Genomic DNA, 16,012 nt, shown 5'->3' on the forward strand with positions numbered 1-16,012 from the left:
CAACTATGGGGGATCGGATCTCTGACTGGATATACCGATTATCGTACTCAAAATTATTTATAATATTTATTATTTTTAAATACAGTTAATCCCCCATTCGTATTAGTAACAATGGTGATTCACTCACTGTAAGTAAAAAGGAACTACTTTTCTTTTCGTTTATATTTTTACCAAATGTTTACTACACTGTGTTATACTTCTATTTACGAAGTACTTTTTTTTATATTATTGAGCAAACAATGCCCAATTACAAAACCGATAGAGAAGGTATAAATCAATAATACGTGTTTTTTTGTCTCCAAGCGGTAACCCACCTCTACTCTGATCGAGTCGAACGATGCTTAATTTCGGTTACCAGACGAGAACTATCGTTTCCAACGTACCGCGGTTGCTGACAAATTTTGTTTTTAATTTATTCAAACATAAACCGTTAAATATATTAAAGTTTCTTTTCATTTATAGTGAACCACCATTATAGTGTACCAACACGAGTGGAAGTGTATATGTATATAAAAGTCACACAAGTTGGGCCATTCAAGCATGGAGCATTTCCTGTGCTCCTTCAATTGTTTTCAAGCGACGATAAAATTTAATCTTTGTAGAATAGAATAGTTTCGCTATGTAAGGCGTACGTTAGCATATTGTTTATAGATGTTTCAGTGGGTTTTCCAACGAGAAGCGTTATATTAAGCTTCACGCAATTTACGGTCTGGCGTACACTTTTGAAAAAAATAAGTTCCAAGTTTCGGAATATTTGGAATACCAGGGCTCTTTGAAAAAGGAACTAAACGACCTCTGTGCTCTGTTAGTAGAAGTGTGTGGATTGCAAAACGACTTTGTAAATTTGTAATATAACGTATCAAACACAGGAACGCTGGTCGGTTATTTATTTCCCACTAACCTAATACACGGTCTCGGGAAAGCATAACGATCCGCGACACATCGATCGTGAAGCTTAATTAATATGCACCGAAAATAAAAGCCGATACGCGTTTGACATTTAGCACGAGATCGTTTGCAATTAGTCGCGTAGGCTGGGAGAGGAAAAATACCGTCTCGTTAACATAAGATTTCGTCGAGTGGTCGTAGCAACGGTGAAAAACTCTGGAAATAAAGGATTCAGTTATGCTGTGTTTAATAATATACCTATACCTGTTTTTATTTCCCTCAAATCCCACGCTACAACGCGCTAACACAAGACACCCATTAATAAATAGCAGGATTCTAAAGATTTACACCTGAGAAACTCCAGTTCTCACGATTGAGTCGTTGGTCTAATTAAAGCTAATTACGCCCGTACAAGTAATATTCCTGGTCGGTGAAGCAAAACTATTGCGGAGTTTCGTCCTAGACTTGCCAAAAGATTAATTAATGAGACTTTTCTACCGAATCCTAAGATCTGTTGAACCCTTAAATCAAACCGTACGTGTAAAAAACGATAAGTTTTTAAACGAGAGTACTTTTTTTGTATTCATAAACTGATCAACTGATTTTTGGTTTATCATCGAGTAGCTTCTGCAATTAAATTCTGAGAGAATCTTTCGATGCAAAATGCATAATACAAAGGTATAACTAGGACAGAAGAAAAGAAAAGATACAAAACGAAGACGATATAGCAAGAGACGCGTAAAAAAATTAAAATACTCCGTTACAAACATATTTACAACGCGGTCGTTGATTTAAAGCGCGCAGCAAAGGCTGTTCAAAGTGCGTTGAATTGCAAACAAGATCGATAACATCGTTGTACTCGTTAATTATTATGTTCATACGATTAATACAATTATATCTACCGCACAACGCGCGATGCTGTTCCAGATAAAGTAAAGCACGAGTGTCTTGGATTTCTAGCAGGTATTTAAATAGTTTGCGGGTATGATTGATGAAATAAGGAGATCGAGCTAACAATGCACCGAACGAGGGCGCGTTAAAGTATAGTGAACCGTTTTAAACGTGTTTGTCTCCTCGTGTGCGCGAATACCGACGAAGGGGGGAAGCTGCGATCGAAGAAAAGTTCGGTCCTCATCCAGACGCAGCGTGGAACGTGGATCGAAGCGATCCTCGTTGCCTGCAATCGGAATCGGTCCGATCGGCTGAACGTCCGCGATACATTTCAATAAATTAGCCGCGTGAAAGAAATCCTTGTGCTCCCTGTAAATCTTTTTACGCTGGACACTCGATCCGCTTGTGCAATAAGAAGCGGCAAGGGAGCAGACTGCCGACGACCTCGTTCAAGTGTAACGAAGTGTCATTCCGATAACCCAGGCCGGCTTTTACTGTCACTCGACGGACGACGATAAAGAAATGTGCAACCAGCGGGGCTCTGTTTAATGTTGCATGGTCAGGAAACCGACCGGGGAATTAAACTCTCGTCTCGTTCGGATGCCAGTGGCTGCAATTGAGACGTTCACGTCGTCCGCCATTGCGAACCACGGTTACGATTCGTAAACTGAACGTCGTTTCGTGATTGGCGCGTTCAACTTTCGTACAGCACACAGAGGTCGCGATTATAGGTACTAACTAGAGAAAACTGTTGTTTCTTTACGTGCATCGATGAATAAATATACATATTTTTTGTTTTATTCGGTATTTAATATCTATTTTTTGTTAATTTATTTGGTTACTTTTGTTTCTATGCGTCGCCTAAGCGTATATACGTATTTAACTTTCACGAAGCTCAGCTTTTCGGTTGCTGCCCGTTACCGAGGACCCTGCCCCGTCAAAGATTGGTTGCATCTGGACGTTCCAAAATATATCGCTGGAAAATACGCACGCGCGTACAGTTTAGACACGATTGTTCCAATAAATCGGTCGAGTTCGAAATAAAAGTGCATGGAATTCTGTGAAAGCGCGGCGATAGAGACAAGAAGAAGTACGATCTAATAAAATACAGGAATCGACGAATAAAATACCGCTGTGCAAGTATACTTCTTTGTTATTTATTACGCGTTACTATATAGGGTGTCCCAGTGATCGTAGTACAACCAAGAAGCAGGCGATTGTTCGTGCGAAAACAAGACGAAAATGTAGAATAAAATTTTTTTCTAAGATCTTTGAATATTGAGGAAAATAACTTTGAAAATTTGTAAGACGCGGCGCACGTGACCAATTGCAAATCTCCAACACAGTTCATCGTTTTAATTAAATCTGTTGTACGAAAATTTACAATGACTAAATAACGATAAATTGTCAGAGTTATTTCATAAATCTCGATGTAACGAATTTTAATATTTATAGATCGTGAATGATTCAAAGTTCTTTTCCTGGATGATAAAAGGCGTTACAAAAAAATTTTATTCCACACTTTCGACTTGTTTTTACGTAAAATGTTATTTACTTCCCGATTATACCACGATTATTGGCACGTCCTGTATAATACGTACAAAGAAAGGCAAAGTTTGTTAGTTCCTTTCTATCTTTTAGAACTCTACCTAGGACGTAAGAATTTTCTTTTTTCTTTTAGGGTAGCACCTTCTGAAAATTTGAATACCACTGCTGTACTATTCGCGAGACTCTCGCAACGATTGAATAAACATTCACCACGGACGGAAACTTCGATCGTTCATTGTGATGCGAGAGATTTCGCGATTGGCCGCATTCAAAGGCTCTGTACCCCCATCTGGAAGCCGTCTGTGATCCCGTGGCTGCGTAAACGCGTACACGGATCCCTGTGTTGTTGTTCCAATAAATCGGTCGGCTTTAAGAAACCTCCGTCGCAAAAAGACCGCCAGGGGTTCAGCGAAAGTGCGAATAAATTGCGAATGCCGCGAAGGCTCCGGCAGGAATTACACCGACTCGCGGCGAGAAAACGCAAAAAGCGACTGAGGAAACCGACAGACGGAGGACAGAGAGGACAAAAGCAATTAGTCCCTTTGATAAGTACGTATGTCCTTAGCGTCCGTACTTTACAGCGCGCATTCTTGTTTCAAGTATAATCACGAAATAAACTCCTTCGCGGAGAATCGATATACATTTATAACGATAGTTATTTATAAACGAACCAACAATCGTTTTTAGGTGATGTATGATAATAGTGAGCACCGTAGATAAATGTCTACGGAAAAGAAATATAAAGTTTAAACTAATACAAGGTAAATAAATGCGCTTTTTTGTTTGGTACGAAACGAAACATTTACGTGCAAGTACGTTAGTCGGATGCAACGGTATTTTCAACGGAGTGTATAGGATCGATAAATCGAAGATTCGTAATATACGTGCTATAAAAAGCAGTACGTTACAGAGTATACATTTAAATCGATTGGGTGTGATAAATCGAAAGAACTGATACGGTAATGTATTGTAAAAAATGTTCGACTCAAGCTACTGCTTTACTGTAAATTTTATAACGCTCGTATGAATTACATTAAAAATTACATTAAATCGTACGTCAAGGGGTTAATTTATTTTTATCCCGCGTTCGTCGAGCGTCTGGTGACTTGTGAACGAAAAATTTCGAGGATCCACATAAAAGAGATAAAAAATAAATAATAAATAAATCACAAATCGTGGAAAAGGTTTCAAAATCTACTGTTACACGACTCCCACTCTTCTAAGCAACACCGTCGGGTCCACCCCGAAAAAGATACGTTGTTACAAATTGCCTTCTTCGGTTCACGTTACCGATCCATTACACGATGGAAAAGAGGGCGATCGGCTCGGAAAAAGAAATCCCCTCGAAGGGGCGCCCATTACACGTCGCGCTATGCGAACCGAACTAATGTCACCGATGACGGAATTAAAATAGATATAGAAGTAAATTTGTGAGCTACCGGAGAACGAAGAAAGAGAAACAGAGGGAGAGAGAAAGATAGAGAGAGAGAGAGTGCGTGAAAGAAGCAAGAGAAATAGAAGGACGCGTTTCTCTTCCAGTGGGAGGTACTAAAATTAGAGGAGCCCACGCGGGTAACAGTTTCTTCTTGCAGCTTCCTTCAGACATTTTCAAATAGTCCTTTACGCCGATAACAACGTCGTGTTTTTGCGATGTCTCGCGCTGTCAGTCGCCGCCACTCGGCGCCGTGATTCTGTGTTCGATTTCGATTGGCTCGCGTAGCGACTTCTTGGAATTCGTTCAACGAATCCCCCAAGCTCTCCGTAATATTCCAACAACCGTTTCTTTTATACTCTTTGTTATCGTCTACGATTATCGTTATCGCTACGTCATCGATCGGCGGGAATATTACTTTCGAAAAGATCGATCGGTATCCACATCTCCGTGGATTCGGAATAAATCCTTCGACAACGAGACCAGTCAAGTGTCGGGATCCTTTGCCGTTGATCGCGTTATCGTAATCGTGATCGCTGGTTACATTCGGTACAGACCCGGCTTTCGAGATGATAATATATATTCCTGTCTTCTGCACGCGTTTCGAGTGGCTCTCGTGCGGATAGCAGAACAGAGAGAACCTGCTTCGCCGTCGACTTTGCTTATCAATGAAATTCTCCTTGAGTCGTCGTCGCGTGAAGTGATTCCGCAGGCACCGACCCTCTTCGTTTATTGAGAGGTTCGTGATTCCAGGAGTGCTCGTTTCCGTTAAACCTGACGGCATGCGTTGCAATCGATCGGCCATCGAGTCGTCAATCTGCATACATTTCCTACTGATGGTCCTGGTTTTTCTATCGGCGTGCATCGAACGAGTCGAAGGTAAGTTGGTCGCAAAACGACATTTACGTATCGACTTTTCGCCCGGCCGTAATCCACGCAACGTATATACCCGGCACGCGCAATATCACGCGATCTGCACACGTAATGGAACGACCGACGCGGCGTGAAACGAACAAGACGAATCGGTTACGCCAGTGGTTCTTAATCCTTTCGAAATCGACACCTTCGATCAGAAGTTTTCAATTTCTGCAACTTCAACGTCTGAATCTTAGTATGAGATTCTTCGGATAATAAAAAGAAACTATCGTAGATATTGATATTAGTTCGAACGATAGTCAATCCTTAAGTGGGCTCTTATACTTAACTGAATTATTTTACTTAATGATGATTTTTACCAAATTAGTAAATGGAAATCAACTTTCCTTTAAAGCATTTAGAAAATAATTACATTTACATATATTAAACAATTAGTACTTTAAACTTCGGAATATTTCAAACTATCCATTCAAAACAATAGACTGCAGGATATATGCAATACTTTAAGTAATAATACAAAGTATACTGTGTTGCCTGGAAAAATAATTAAACGCAAGAGAATGATTTAAAAATCCTTGCTCTACAATTCTACAGGGTGTTCGGCCACCCCTGGGAAAAATTTTAATGGGAGATTCTAGAGGTCAAAATAAGTCGAAAATCAAGAATACTAATTTGTTGATGGAGATTTCGTTAAAAAGTTATTAACGTTTAAAGTTCCGCCCCGTACTGAATTTTTTTCTAGAAAGTGGGTAGGATTTCGGGGGTGGGTCTATTCACCAAAAATTATTGTAATTAACCCCCGCATCTGAAAATAATTTTTCCAGAACGATTTGAAAAATTTTTTTTTCGTCGAAAAAAGGCACATATTCGAATTTTTTTCTCGAAAGCGGGTAGGATTTCAGGGATATGTCTATTCACAAAAAATGCTTATAATTGCCCCCTGCAACCAAAAATAATTTTTCCAGAACTATTTGGAATTTTTTAATTTAATTTGTTAATAACTTTTTAATGAAGCCTCAGTCAAGAAATTGATATTCTTGATTTTCGCCTTATTTTGGCCTCTAGAATCTCTCATTAAAATTTTTCCCAGGGGCGCTGCCGTACTGAATACGCCCTTGCCTTTACAATTGCTGGAATAATTACCCAATTTATGTTTAACGTTTCATCTTGGAAATTACTGTTTAGTTTCCCAGTGAAAAGTTCTGCCGTGGCAATCGACGTATTGAGAACCACTGGATTATGATCGCGCGCGTGTCACGCGAATCTGTACGCGCTAAATGCCAGGAAAATTCATTGATATTCGCAGGAAGGAGATGCGTGTGCACCAGCAAGGCCTGCAAGAAAGCCGGGGTGGACACGTGCAAAACGAAATTTTCCTGTTACACGGAGCTGATTCTGACTGGTGGTCAGAAATTGGGAGAGAACGCCACTACGAGAGGATGTACAGAGTTCGTATACTTTATAAAAATATCCACTTCGTCATAAATTACCTCTCTGTCCTTTTGTGACAGGTATGTCAAACATATGACCCGCTTGATCCTCTTGTTACAAGCACTATTTACCCAAAACAGTGATAATCTAATCTTTTAATAATTTAGTATAACGGTTCGTAACCTTGTGAACCCTTTCTACTAGAGATTCTCATTTCAAGTGTAGTTTAATACGCCTACAGTCGTTAAACTTTGTCAATAAATATATATATATATAAATCTTTTAAATTACGGAACGTGTTTTAGAAACATGCAACGCGTCTGGAAAACAATAAAAGGAACACGTTTCGAAGAAATGTAGTCCGTATTATCGAATGAGAATCGTTTCTTAAATTGATTATGAAAAATAAAATCGAAACGTCTAATCGTGTTTACTCCCGTCCGCAAGAACGAAGTCACAGCGAAACAAAACGAACGGGACGCTGGTAAACACTGTCTCTGCGAAAAGTAAGTCTCCGACCTTTAACCTTCCCCCGTTGTCGGACAATAAATTCCGACGGTACGAGCTGCCGCGCCTCGAAAACGATTTAATTTGCCGGGTCCGACGATTGACGTCCCGTCTATAATGTCACGAACGCTCTACGCTAAGCAGATAACCTTGACGAGATAATCGTCACCGAAATCGGTTTTCACGAATTCCGTCTGGCCGCGTCGAAACGATCGTTTAAATACCTCGGACATCGTCGCGCGATAACGTAATATCAATTCACCGCGGAGGCGAGGAAAAAAGGAATAAAAGAAAACAGGAAAACATTCCCGTTTGAAAAAGACACCGACGACAGTCGCGAAAACAAATCGAATCGACCCCGTTTCGGTCCGATCCCTTTCGATATTATTGTATCGACGGCGAAACAATCGCTTCGAGGCGTAGCGAGGTTCGATACGCGCGAGAAATATTGAAATCTCCCGCGGCCATAAATCGCGCGAAACGGTTATTTAAATCCCGGCTATCGCCGGGGTCACGGAACTTTATCGAGCGACGCATTTATCGGGGCACATTTTATCGGCGTGTTGCGCGCTGCCGTTGTCCAGGGGTGCCACACCATTGTTGTGCGAGACAAAGTCCTGGGTCACGAGGTCGAAGTCGACCGACAACGTGGACCGATCGTCGGCTCCCTGGAACCATATGACTTGGCCCAGATTGAAGTGTTGCGACAGCCACGACTACTGTAACGCCAATCACCACGTGAATGTCTCCACGTGGATCCACGACGAGGACAGGACCGATCTCAAGGAACCCACCGTCGACTATGATGGTAAACAGCCCCATTTGACCGATTCAAATGAATTTAAGGATGGGAACCACTGCGATGGCTGAAAATAAAGACAATTTTCAAAAATTTTTCGGCCGTAACTATGAAACTTTTTCTGATAAATCTTTAATGTTTTCGAAAATATTAATTATTACAGCCATAATAGGAATCAGCGTGAGAGGCCTCCAAAAATTTGTTGGAAACGGACGGACGTGTAATTTTTCACTGCAAGTTGTGAAACAAGAAATTCTTAATTTCAAGCATTGAAAAGAGATAAGAAAAAAAATTTCGATTTTTTCAATCCGTCACAGTGGTTTCCCCTTCAAATAATCTTCAAATTCCATCTTCGATACCTTCGTTGCTTTCGACTATACGAAGAAACGTTAGGGGGTAATAGACGTTCGAAATGGTGTTCATCCACGCTGATACCATTGTCCGAAACGAACGATAAGATAAGAATTAATAGCAGTACGAACTGTAATTATTGTTTTTCATGTAATCTGGCGTTGTCGGTTGTCCATTATAAACGACTTGTTGTAAGTGATCCCATAAAAAAAGTCCATTAGTACGAGGTTCGGTGAACGCGATAGTCACGGCGATTGAAAAATTTTGTATTTAAAATTTGTTTTACAAGACGCGCGGTACGGGTTGAGCAACTGTCGCGCTGATACCACGATTCTTCTAATCTCGAGAGACAGCAATCGTACGTTTGATTTTAATTTTTAGAGTCAGAGGTCGGTTCAGAAAACGAACGACCTTGAAAACTCCGGGGGGAAAATATTTTTTGCAACGCATCGATGTTTCGATAACGTTCAAATTACAATACATATCAAATATTTCTCGTATCGTCGCGCCTGGAAGAGATATTTAGGTGGCCTTTACGTCATTTTATCCCATTCTTTTCGCATCATTCTCAAGGTCGAGTCAACGCTTTCGATCAATGTATTTCTTTTTTTAAATCAGCACCTCGTTACATTTTGCATAAAATTTCGCGCTGAATAAAAACAAGTTATTATTCTCGCGTGAAATAAAATTACCGCGAACACGAGGCGGCCGGCGACGGCCGGTTTTGCAACCGGACGGCGATAGCGAGCGTTTTAATGTTGAAATTATTCGTCGAGGTTAATTGGAAATGTATTCGCGTGCAATAACTGTCCGGCGGTTTAAAAGAAACCGGAATCGACCGGTAGAAAACTGTTGGAAGGATGGATTTTATGTAAAAATTTCTGTTATGTACGAAGGCACGTTTAATGGGATATCATCGCATCGAGACGTAATGGAATCGATCCAGCCTGATCCAGGGGCGATCGCCGGAGGTCGGGAATCATCCGATGAGCTTCTTCAGAATCGCGTTAAGCCGCTCCACGTCGCCGCTCTGGTCTTGGCGATCGCTGCCCTGATATCGGTCCTAGCAGCCTGCTACGTTATTACAAGGTCTGCGAAAATTTTTATTATCACGTCTACCGTAAAGTTTCCTCATTGGCGGTGATCGTGTGTCCGCCTCTCGCAAGAAAGGTGTCGGGATCCCGTGTAACGACTTCTTGCCGTTTCGCTTTTGCGCGCCGCATCGGAAAAAACAACCCTGGCAAGATGCTACGATAAAACGTTCGTTTTACGACGACAACGCGTCCGCGCCCAAGAAGGTTTCGAACGCGTGTTTTTTGACGTACTGCCAGAAATGTTTTTCCCGTCGTGCGTTTCGAGCGTTTATAAACAACCAATTTTTAATCGTTCGTTTTGTTTGTTTATCTCCTCGTCGTCGGGCGTCAACGTTCTACCCGTACCCTCGATCGACGGAACGTTCTTATATTTTCCACCGCGTTTCACTTGACGCGCTGCCAAGAATGTCTCTCCCTTTTTGTTTTGACTCTTTGCTAAGAAAGCGACATTGATACGTAAGCTCGTAATTGTAATTGTTTGGCATTGCTCGCTGGCATGATACGCCCTGGGGAGGTTCGGTGAATCGATTCGTGCGACACGGCGTTTTAAATTCACGATCGAAGCAAAAGTTCCGATTCGTTCCTATGGTGAAATAGAGGGTCGCGCGTGCCAGAACGTTCCGTCGCGTAATACCCTTATCAGCCGACGTGTTTTCGCCACGATGTCCTTTGGGCAACGAGGAAAACCTTGTGCTAATATTAACTCGACGATCCGTTAACAATCAACGTTCGCAAGGTTGCAAATCGCGTCTGTCTCTTGGTGGTCGTCGATGGTCGATCGAGTCATCGACGATCGGGATTATTTGTCTTAAAAAATTTTCTTAAAAGAAATTTTAATAAGAGGTTCCGCCTGTAGAACGGCAATCTACGTACAGCTGCACGCGTACGCAGTGAAAATTTGTGTAATCCTCCATTAGTTCATTATTATTTAAATGTTTGAAAGGAAAGTTGATTTCTATTTACCAATTTGATAAAAATCAACGTTAAGTAAAATAAATCAGTTGATATTGGGAGTCCACTTAAGAACAGATGTCTCAATACCCTTAATGCAATTATTGACGACCTGAAGAAATACCTATGTAATGCATCGTAACGTTCATTGGGTTTTATTCAGCGAGAACCCCGACGACTCCTAGCGTCGAGGAGCTGAAAATTCAGGAATCTATAATGTTTCCGATGCACTCGACGCGGTCCAAAAATATCTCGCGATAAACAGCGAGTGTAAGAGGGAATGCGTTTACTGAAACCGTACGCCGCGGCTTATCACGATTGTCCCTTATCCTAATTCACCTCCATTTTACTTGCGCTCCGAGCGACCGTCCGTCGACGATAAAGGAGAGGTACACTAGCGATTCGCCCCACGGCTGGCGTTATCCTCGTGACAAGGCAACGTCATTACACGCGACAGATAGAAACGCGCCCACATTAAGGCCCGGAGACCGTGTGAAACACGAAGAAATCAGGAAAGGAACGCGACTGCCCCCCCTCCTGGACGTGACACTCGAAATACACGCTCGAAGGCGAGATAAAGAAGAAGGGAAGGAAGCGACACGGACCACGAAAAGGTGTGCGCGAGTGGCTGACTGGTGACCGGGACATTCCCGAACTCGAAAACCCACTTAACCGTTCCGGGGGCCGAAGATTAGAGGGTAGACCCATGGTGGGCCATCGGGACCCTGCTATCTGCTCCAATGGATTCCCTGAAAGAGCAGGCCTGATAAGGGGCCAGTTGTGTGCGGCTTTTAGCACGCCGCGACAAACCGGCCAGACGACGGAACCGGTGAAATCGGCCACCAAACGGAAAACGAACAACGAGGCCGAACCGGATAAGAAAAAGCCCGATGCAAGGGCAATCGCTGACGGACCGAGACCCATTATTTATTTATTCGTTGAAATAAAATCGTAACATTGCCCGTAATTGTATATTTCTTAGCCGATATCAAGGTGGATCAGTGATTCTCAACGAGGGCGATAATGAATTTTTTTCTCGAAAGTGCGTAGGATTTCGGGGGTACGTCTACTCACCAAAAATGATTGTAATTGATCCCCGCAACCGAAAATAATTTTTCCAGAACGATTTGAAACTTTTCAATTTTTGATTGAGGCCTCGTTAAAAAGTTATTAACGTTTAAAGTTCCGCCTGTAGAACGGCTATATTACAACATTCCGTTGATCTTTCAGGTTTTTGAAGACGAATCCGTACACTGCTGGAAGTGTACAGTAATGCGAATATCGTTCGTGGTTCGTCTAAATCGATGTTCATTGAATATCTTTACACCTCCCACTGTCGGGACGAACGAGTCAGGTAAGTATCTTTTTTCATTTTTGTATACGGGCTTCAAAAATACTGTAGTAATTTTCTGTAGCTACAATCTTTGTTTTTTGGAGAGTTCAGAGAATTTTGAAAATAACCTCTTCGATTCCAAGCAATGTCGAGCAAAAGCCTGGATGAAAATTTCAACTAACAATTAATCCCTCTTCATACCAAGTTTCATGAGTTTATTCGTAAAAGGAATCTGTTCTTTTTGATGCACGAAGAAATTTAAACAAAATTAAATAGTATATGTTTGGACAATTGTAATTAAATCGTACATTAAGGAGTTGAACGACAAAGAATTAGTATATCCGTTAGTGGTTGAATAAAAATTTTAATTATAGAATTTAATATTTCATCGTCGTCACAAATTGCTATAAATCGGTTTTATTAGTTATCTATTTCCATGATAAAATTTTCTCCAACTCTGATTCCAAGCAACTAGGAAGCCATTTAGAAATTAACGAGTACCAAAAGAACCACGATTCATGATTTACGGAGTAACGTGTCGTACAGTGACGTACGACTTGATAACCCCCTAAATATTGCCCATTCATAACGCATTCGACAGATACGTTTTATCGAAAGGTGCCGGTTAAAGCCAAAAAGTCTTATCAGTCGTGCACTGTTGACTCGATGCGTAAAGAGAAACGTACACGCGCGACAGACTGAACGATTCAAAGCGGAATCTAAATCGGCTCGAGCGCTCGTTTGTACGCGCACACGGATACTTTCCGCCTTAATCGTATGCCCCTGATCGACTAACGAACGTAAAATATAAATAGAAACCGACCGTGCAGGAGATAACTGCCGTCGACAGGCCAAACGAGTCCGTATTGAAGAGATTTTTGTTAAAGATAATGCCGGACAGCTTTCAAGTCCTGGCAACCAGTAGTGCCACGGGATTATTCGCAACAGCAAATGCCAATAATATTATCCATCGCCAATTATTTAATAATCGAAACAACATTAATCATCTTTCTTTTCCGAGAGAATAATCTTCTTCGTTAAGCTAAGAAACCAGCACCAGTAGGGGACAATTTTTTCCTAAGAATAACTACTATCGAGGGCGAATATACGCCCAGGACTTCTGTATTGGTCCTATTCATCTTTAAGTTCCAAAGAATCTTAAATTTCTATTCCATCATAGCTACTGCTATAATTTCGGTGAACATAAGTTTTAATCTATACTAGAGATATTTATGTCGATCGAGTACTTGTGAGAGAACGTAGCCCTCTACTGGCGAGCGAGGGAAGCGGCGGCACATATATAATTGAATTATAAAACACAACCTTCGCCAATACTTTTGTACAGCGCTATACTTCGATATCCCACATTACCAAGTGTATTCCAAATATGCTTTCCTTTAATTCTTATGATTTTTTTCTAAGAACTGTTCACTGCTGGTACGATTATACACCGTCTCTTCTCCGAATTCTTGTTTCTCTGACTTGCGTCCCGCGGATTGTTTCAACCAGTTGTCTCGACTTTAATCGAGCATTCTTATGTTTATTCAGGATGATGGATGCGCGGTCGGGAATGGATCCCAGGAATCGTGGGATACACCCAGTGGTTTCAAGAGTCATCGACTGGATGACGAAGCTCGACGAGGGACAGTTTCGGGCAAACAAGTCGTTGAGATCTTTTGTTTCGAACGGCATGACTAACACGTGGGTCGCGTCCGCTATTCGAATCTCGTCCGCCCGTTTGCACGCGGGCCTGGAACCAGGTGCTACGGTGTTTCCACGTAATTAGTCATCCTTGAGACGCGAAACAGAGACAGAATCGAAGAGTCGAACGCTTCTGGGCGAGCAGGACGCCTCGTTCCGAACGTAAGTGCGCCCGTGACGGACGAAAAGTAAATACAACGGTAGCCAAGAGCCATCGAAGCCATAGCGTGTGCATTGAACGCGACGAAATAATTGTGTCTACGGTAAACTGCATTCCCGTCTAGACATTTTATTTACCATTGTATACATAATAATATATACGATCGGTGTAAGAAACAGGGCACACGAAGGATGTAAATTTTATTTGACTTCACGAATTCAACGACGTGTATATAAAAACGAAATACAAACGTACGAAGAAACTGTGAGATGGATTTGCGTCATTCAGATTATCTTCTAATCTAGAACGGTAGTAAATATTCGATGACGTAACGTTGCAAGATTGATAGACGCCTTTCGAATAAAAAAATTCGTTACCCGAACAGTTTGAATTGTTTTCCAATCGACAAGGTATCGCCAGAGGGAACTGTTTTCTTTTCTTGGACGTCTTCGATCATACGACGACCGACGTTGATCGACCTTAGTCATGCCGGCTGGAACCATGACAAACAATAACGTATTCCATTAAGTCTAGCCTGAGAACTAAGCAGTCAGTTCTAACCAGGTGCTCGTCGGGAACAACTTTGGATCCGACTCGACCGCTTGACCACCGCATTCGTCGCGCCCGACGAGAATCAATCACTCCCCCAAACGTACGGGCTCGATTCGAAGGTAGATAACCCATCCTCGGAACGATCGTCGAACGACCAAATATCTCAGATAAATATCTTCAGCTTGTCTAACTGGTTCATCCACGAGCCACTAACAAGACGTTTCTCTCTTTCGTTCGTGCTCCTTTTTCCGTGTGTGTTCACGGTTTTACTGTTAAACAAGTTCGATCCTCTACGAACCGTGAAACGATTTACGTTCGACTTCCGTGCGTTACAACGTATTAAGGGAGCAATTATGGGACCGGTGCCCACGGAACCTTTTTTTGATTCCTCGATAGAGAAACCTAACATTTCGTGCTCATTGAATCTAGATATAATTAGAGGATCACGTTCCGAACGATTCAGTAAATTGCGTCGTACATTAGGATACTATGAACATATTCGACTCGTAATCAACATGTTTATTATTCGTAATAGTATATTTATTTTCTAATACCTGTACTAGTCTTCCATTAATTTGAACTTTATTTCATTTAGAATCTAGCTCACACACTAGCTCCAAGATAATTTTAGCGTAACGCTTAGCAATAGTCAAACGTGTCTCGAAGGATTTTCCAAAAGATTCCATTGTAAAGATTGCGATTTATTAAATTAAAGTTTTAGTCGTTTTCGTAACTCACGAATAAACAAAGAAGCCTTCTTCACAAATTGTTTCCATTTTTGTTACACGTAAGTAATTTAAAAAAAAAACTAGCTGACAAGAAGACGATCCACCGATTTATGGAAATTATATCGTCTTTCACTGATATTTTGAAACGTTCAACGTGGTTGTAACCCTTCGAAGCATCGAAGAATCTCGTAGAGACGAATTTTGATTCCGTAAGCGATGTTTCTTGTTCGCCGATTTGGAATCAGAGGATGACGTTTGCATCGTGACGAGTGTCAACGAACCGCGGCGGTTTTCTCGTTAGATATGTCTTTGTATCCGCTGTTATCTCCCGCTTAATGGACGAAACGCATCGAACTAGTGTGAACGACGCGTACGCGCGACGGAACTGAAATTCTCCCTCGGTTGTCGTAAAATTTTATCACATCGGCTCGTAAGACTGAGGTTTGAATCCGTTGAGCCTGAGAACGGTATCGGCAACGCGATCGTGCCAGAAGCATATTTCATTTGGCAAAGTGTTTGCGAACGGCACTTAATGTCGGGCGCGTCACATCGGATCGGATTATCCGCGACAAAATACCGACGACTCGGAAGGAGGCAACGATGCATTATCTTGAGTAAGAAATAAGCAAAAATAGGATCACCATCGTGGCGCCAAGGAGTTAATAGCTAATTGGCTAATGCCCGGCTAAAAATAAACGGGGTAAACGGCGACTTTGAAACGCTTGTATTCAAAGTATCGAGCCGGGTCGTTCGCTTTTAGTTCCACGAAA

The 16,012-nt window shown here is 41.7% G+C and overlaps 1 protein-coding gene across 1 annotated transcript; it reads left to right on the forward strand.

Annotated features, from left to right (window-relative positions):
* Window positions 1–5,393: 5,393 nt before the first annotated feature.
* Window positions 5,394–13,754, forward strand: LOC143347790 (uncharacterized). The gene is made up of 6 exons (XM_076777311.1): window positions 5,394–5,638; window positions 6,942–7,083; window positions 8,158–8,381; window positions 9,620–9,812; window positions 11,999–12,122; window positions 13,650–13,754. The coding sequence occupies exons 1-5, from the start codon at window positions 5,542–5,544 to the stop codon at window positions 12,039–12,041; spliced, it is 699 nt and encodes a 232-aa protein (XP_076633426.1). The 5' UTR covers window positions 5,394–5,541; the 3' UTR covers window positions 12,042–12,122; window positions 13,650–13,754.
* The last annotated feature ends 2,258 nt before the right edge of the window (window positions 13,755–16,012 follow it).

This window comes from Colletes latitarsis, chromosome 11 (genome assembly GCF_051014445.1).
Source record: "Colletes latitarsis isolate SP2378_abdomen chromosome 11, iyColLati1, whole genome shotgun sequence".
NCBI classification, from domain to species: Eukaryota; Metazoa; Arthropoda; class Insecta; order Hymenoptera; family Colletidae; genus Colletes; species Colletes latitarsis.

Excerpts from the sequence above, each read along its gene's own strand:
- LOC143347790 (XM_076777311.1), top strand. The coding sequence starts at position 5,542 with ATGCGTTGCAATCGATCGGCCATCGAGTCGTCAATCTGCATACATTTC. Across the intron at positions 7,084-8,157 it reads ACTACGAGAGGATGTACAGA|GGGTGCCACACCATTGTTGT; the intron begins GTTCGTATACTT and ends GCCGTTGTCCAG. Across the intron at positions 9,813-11,998 it reads GCCTGCTACGTTATTACAAG|GTTTTTGAAGACGAATCCGT; the intron begins GTCTGCGAAAAT and ends TTGATCTTTCAG.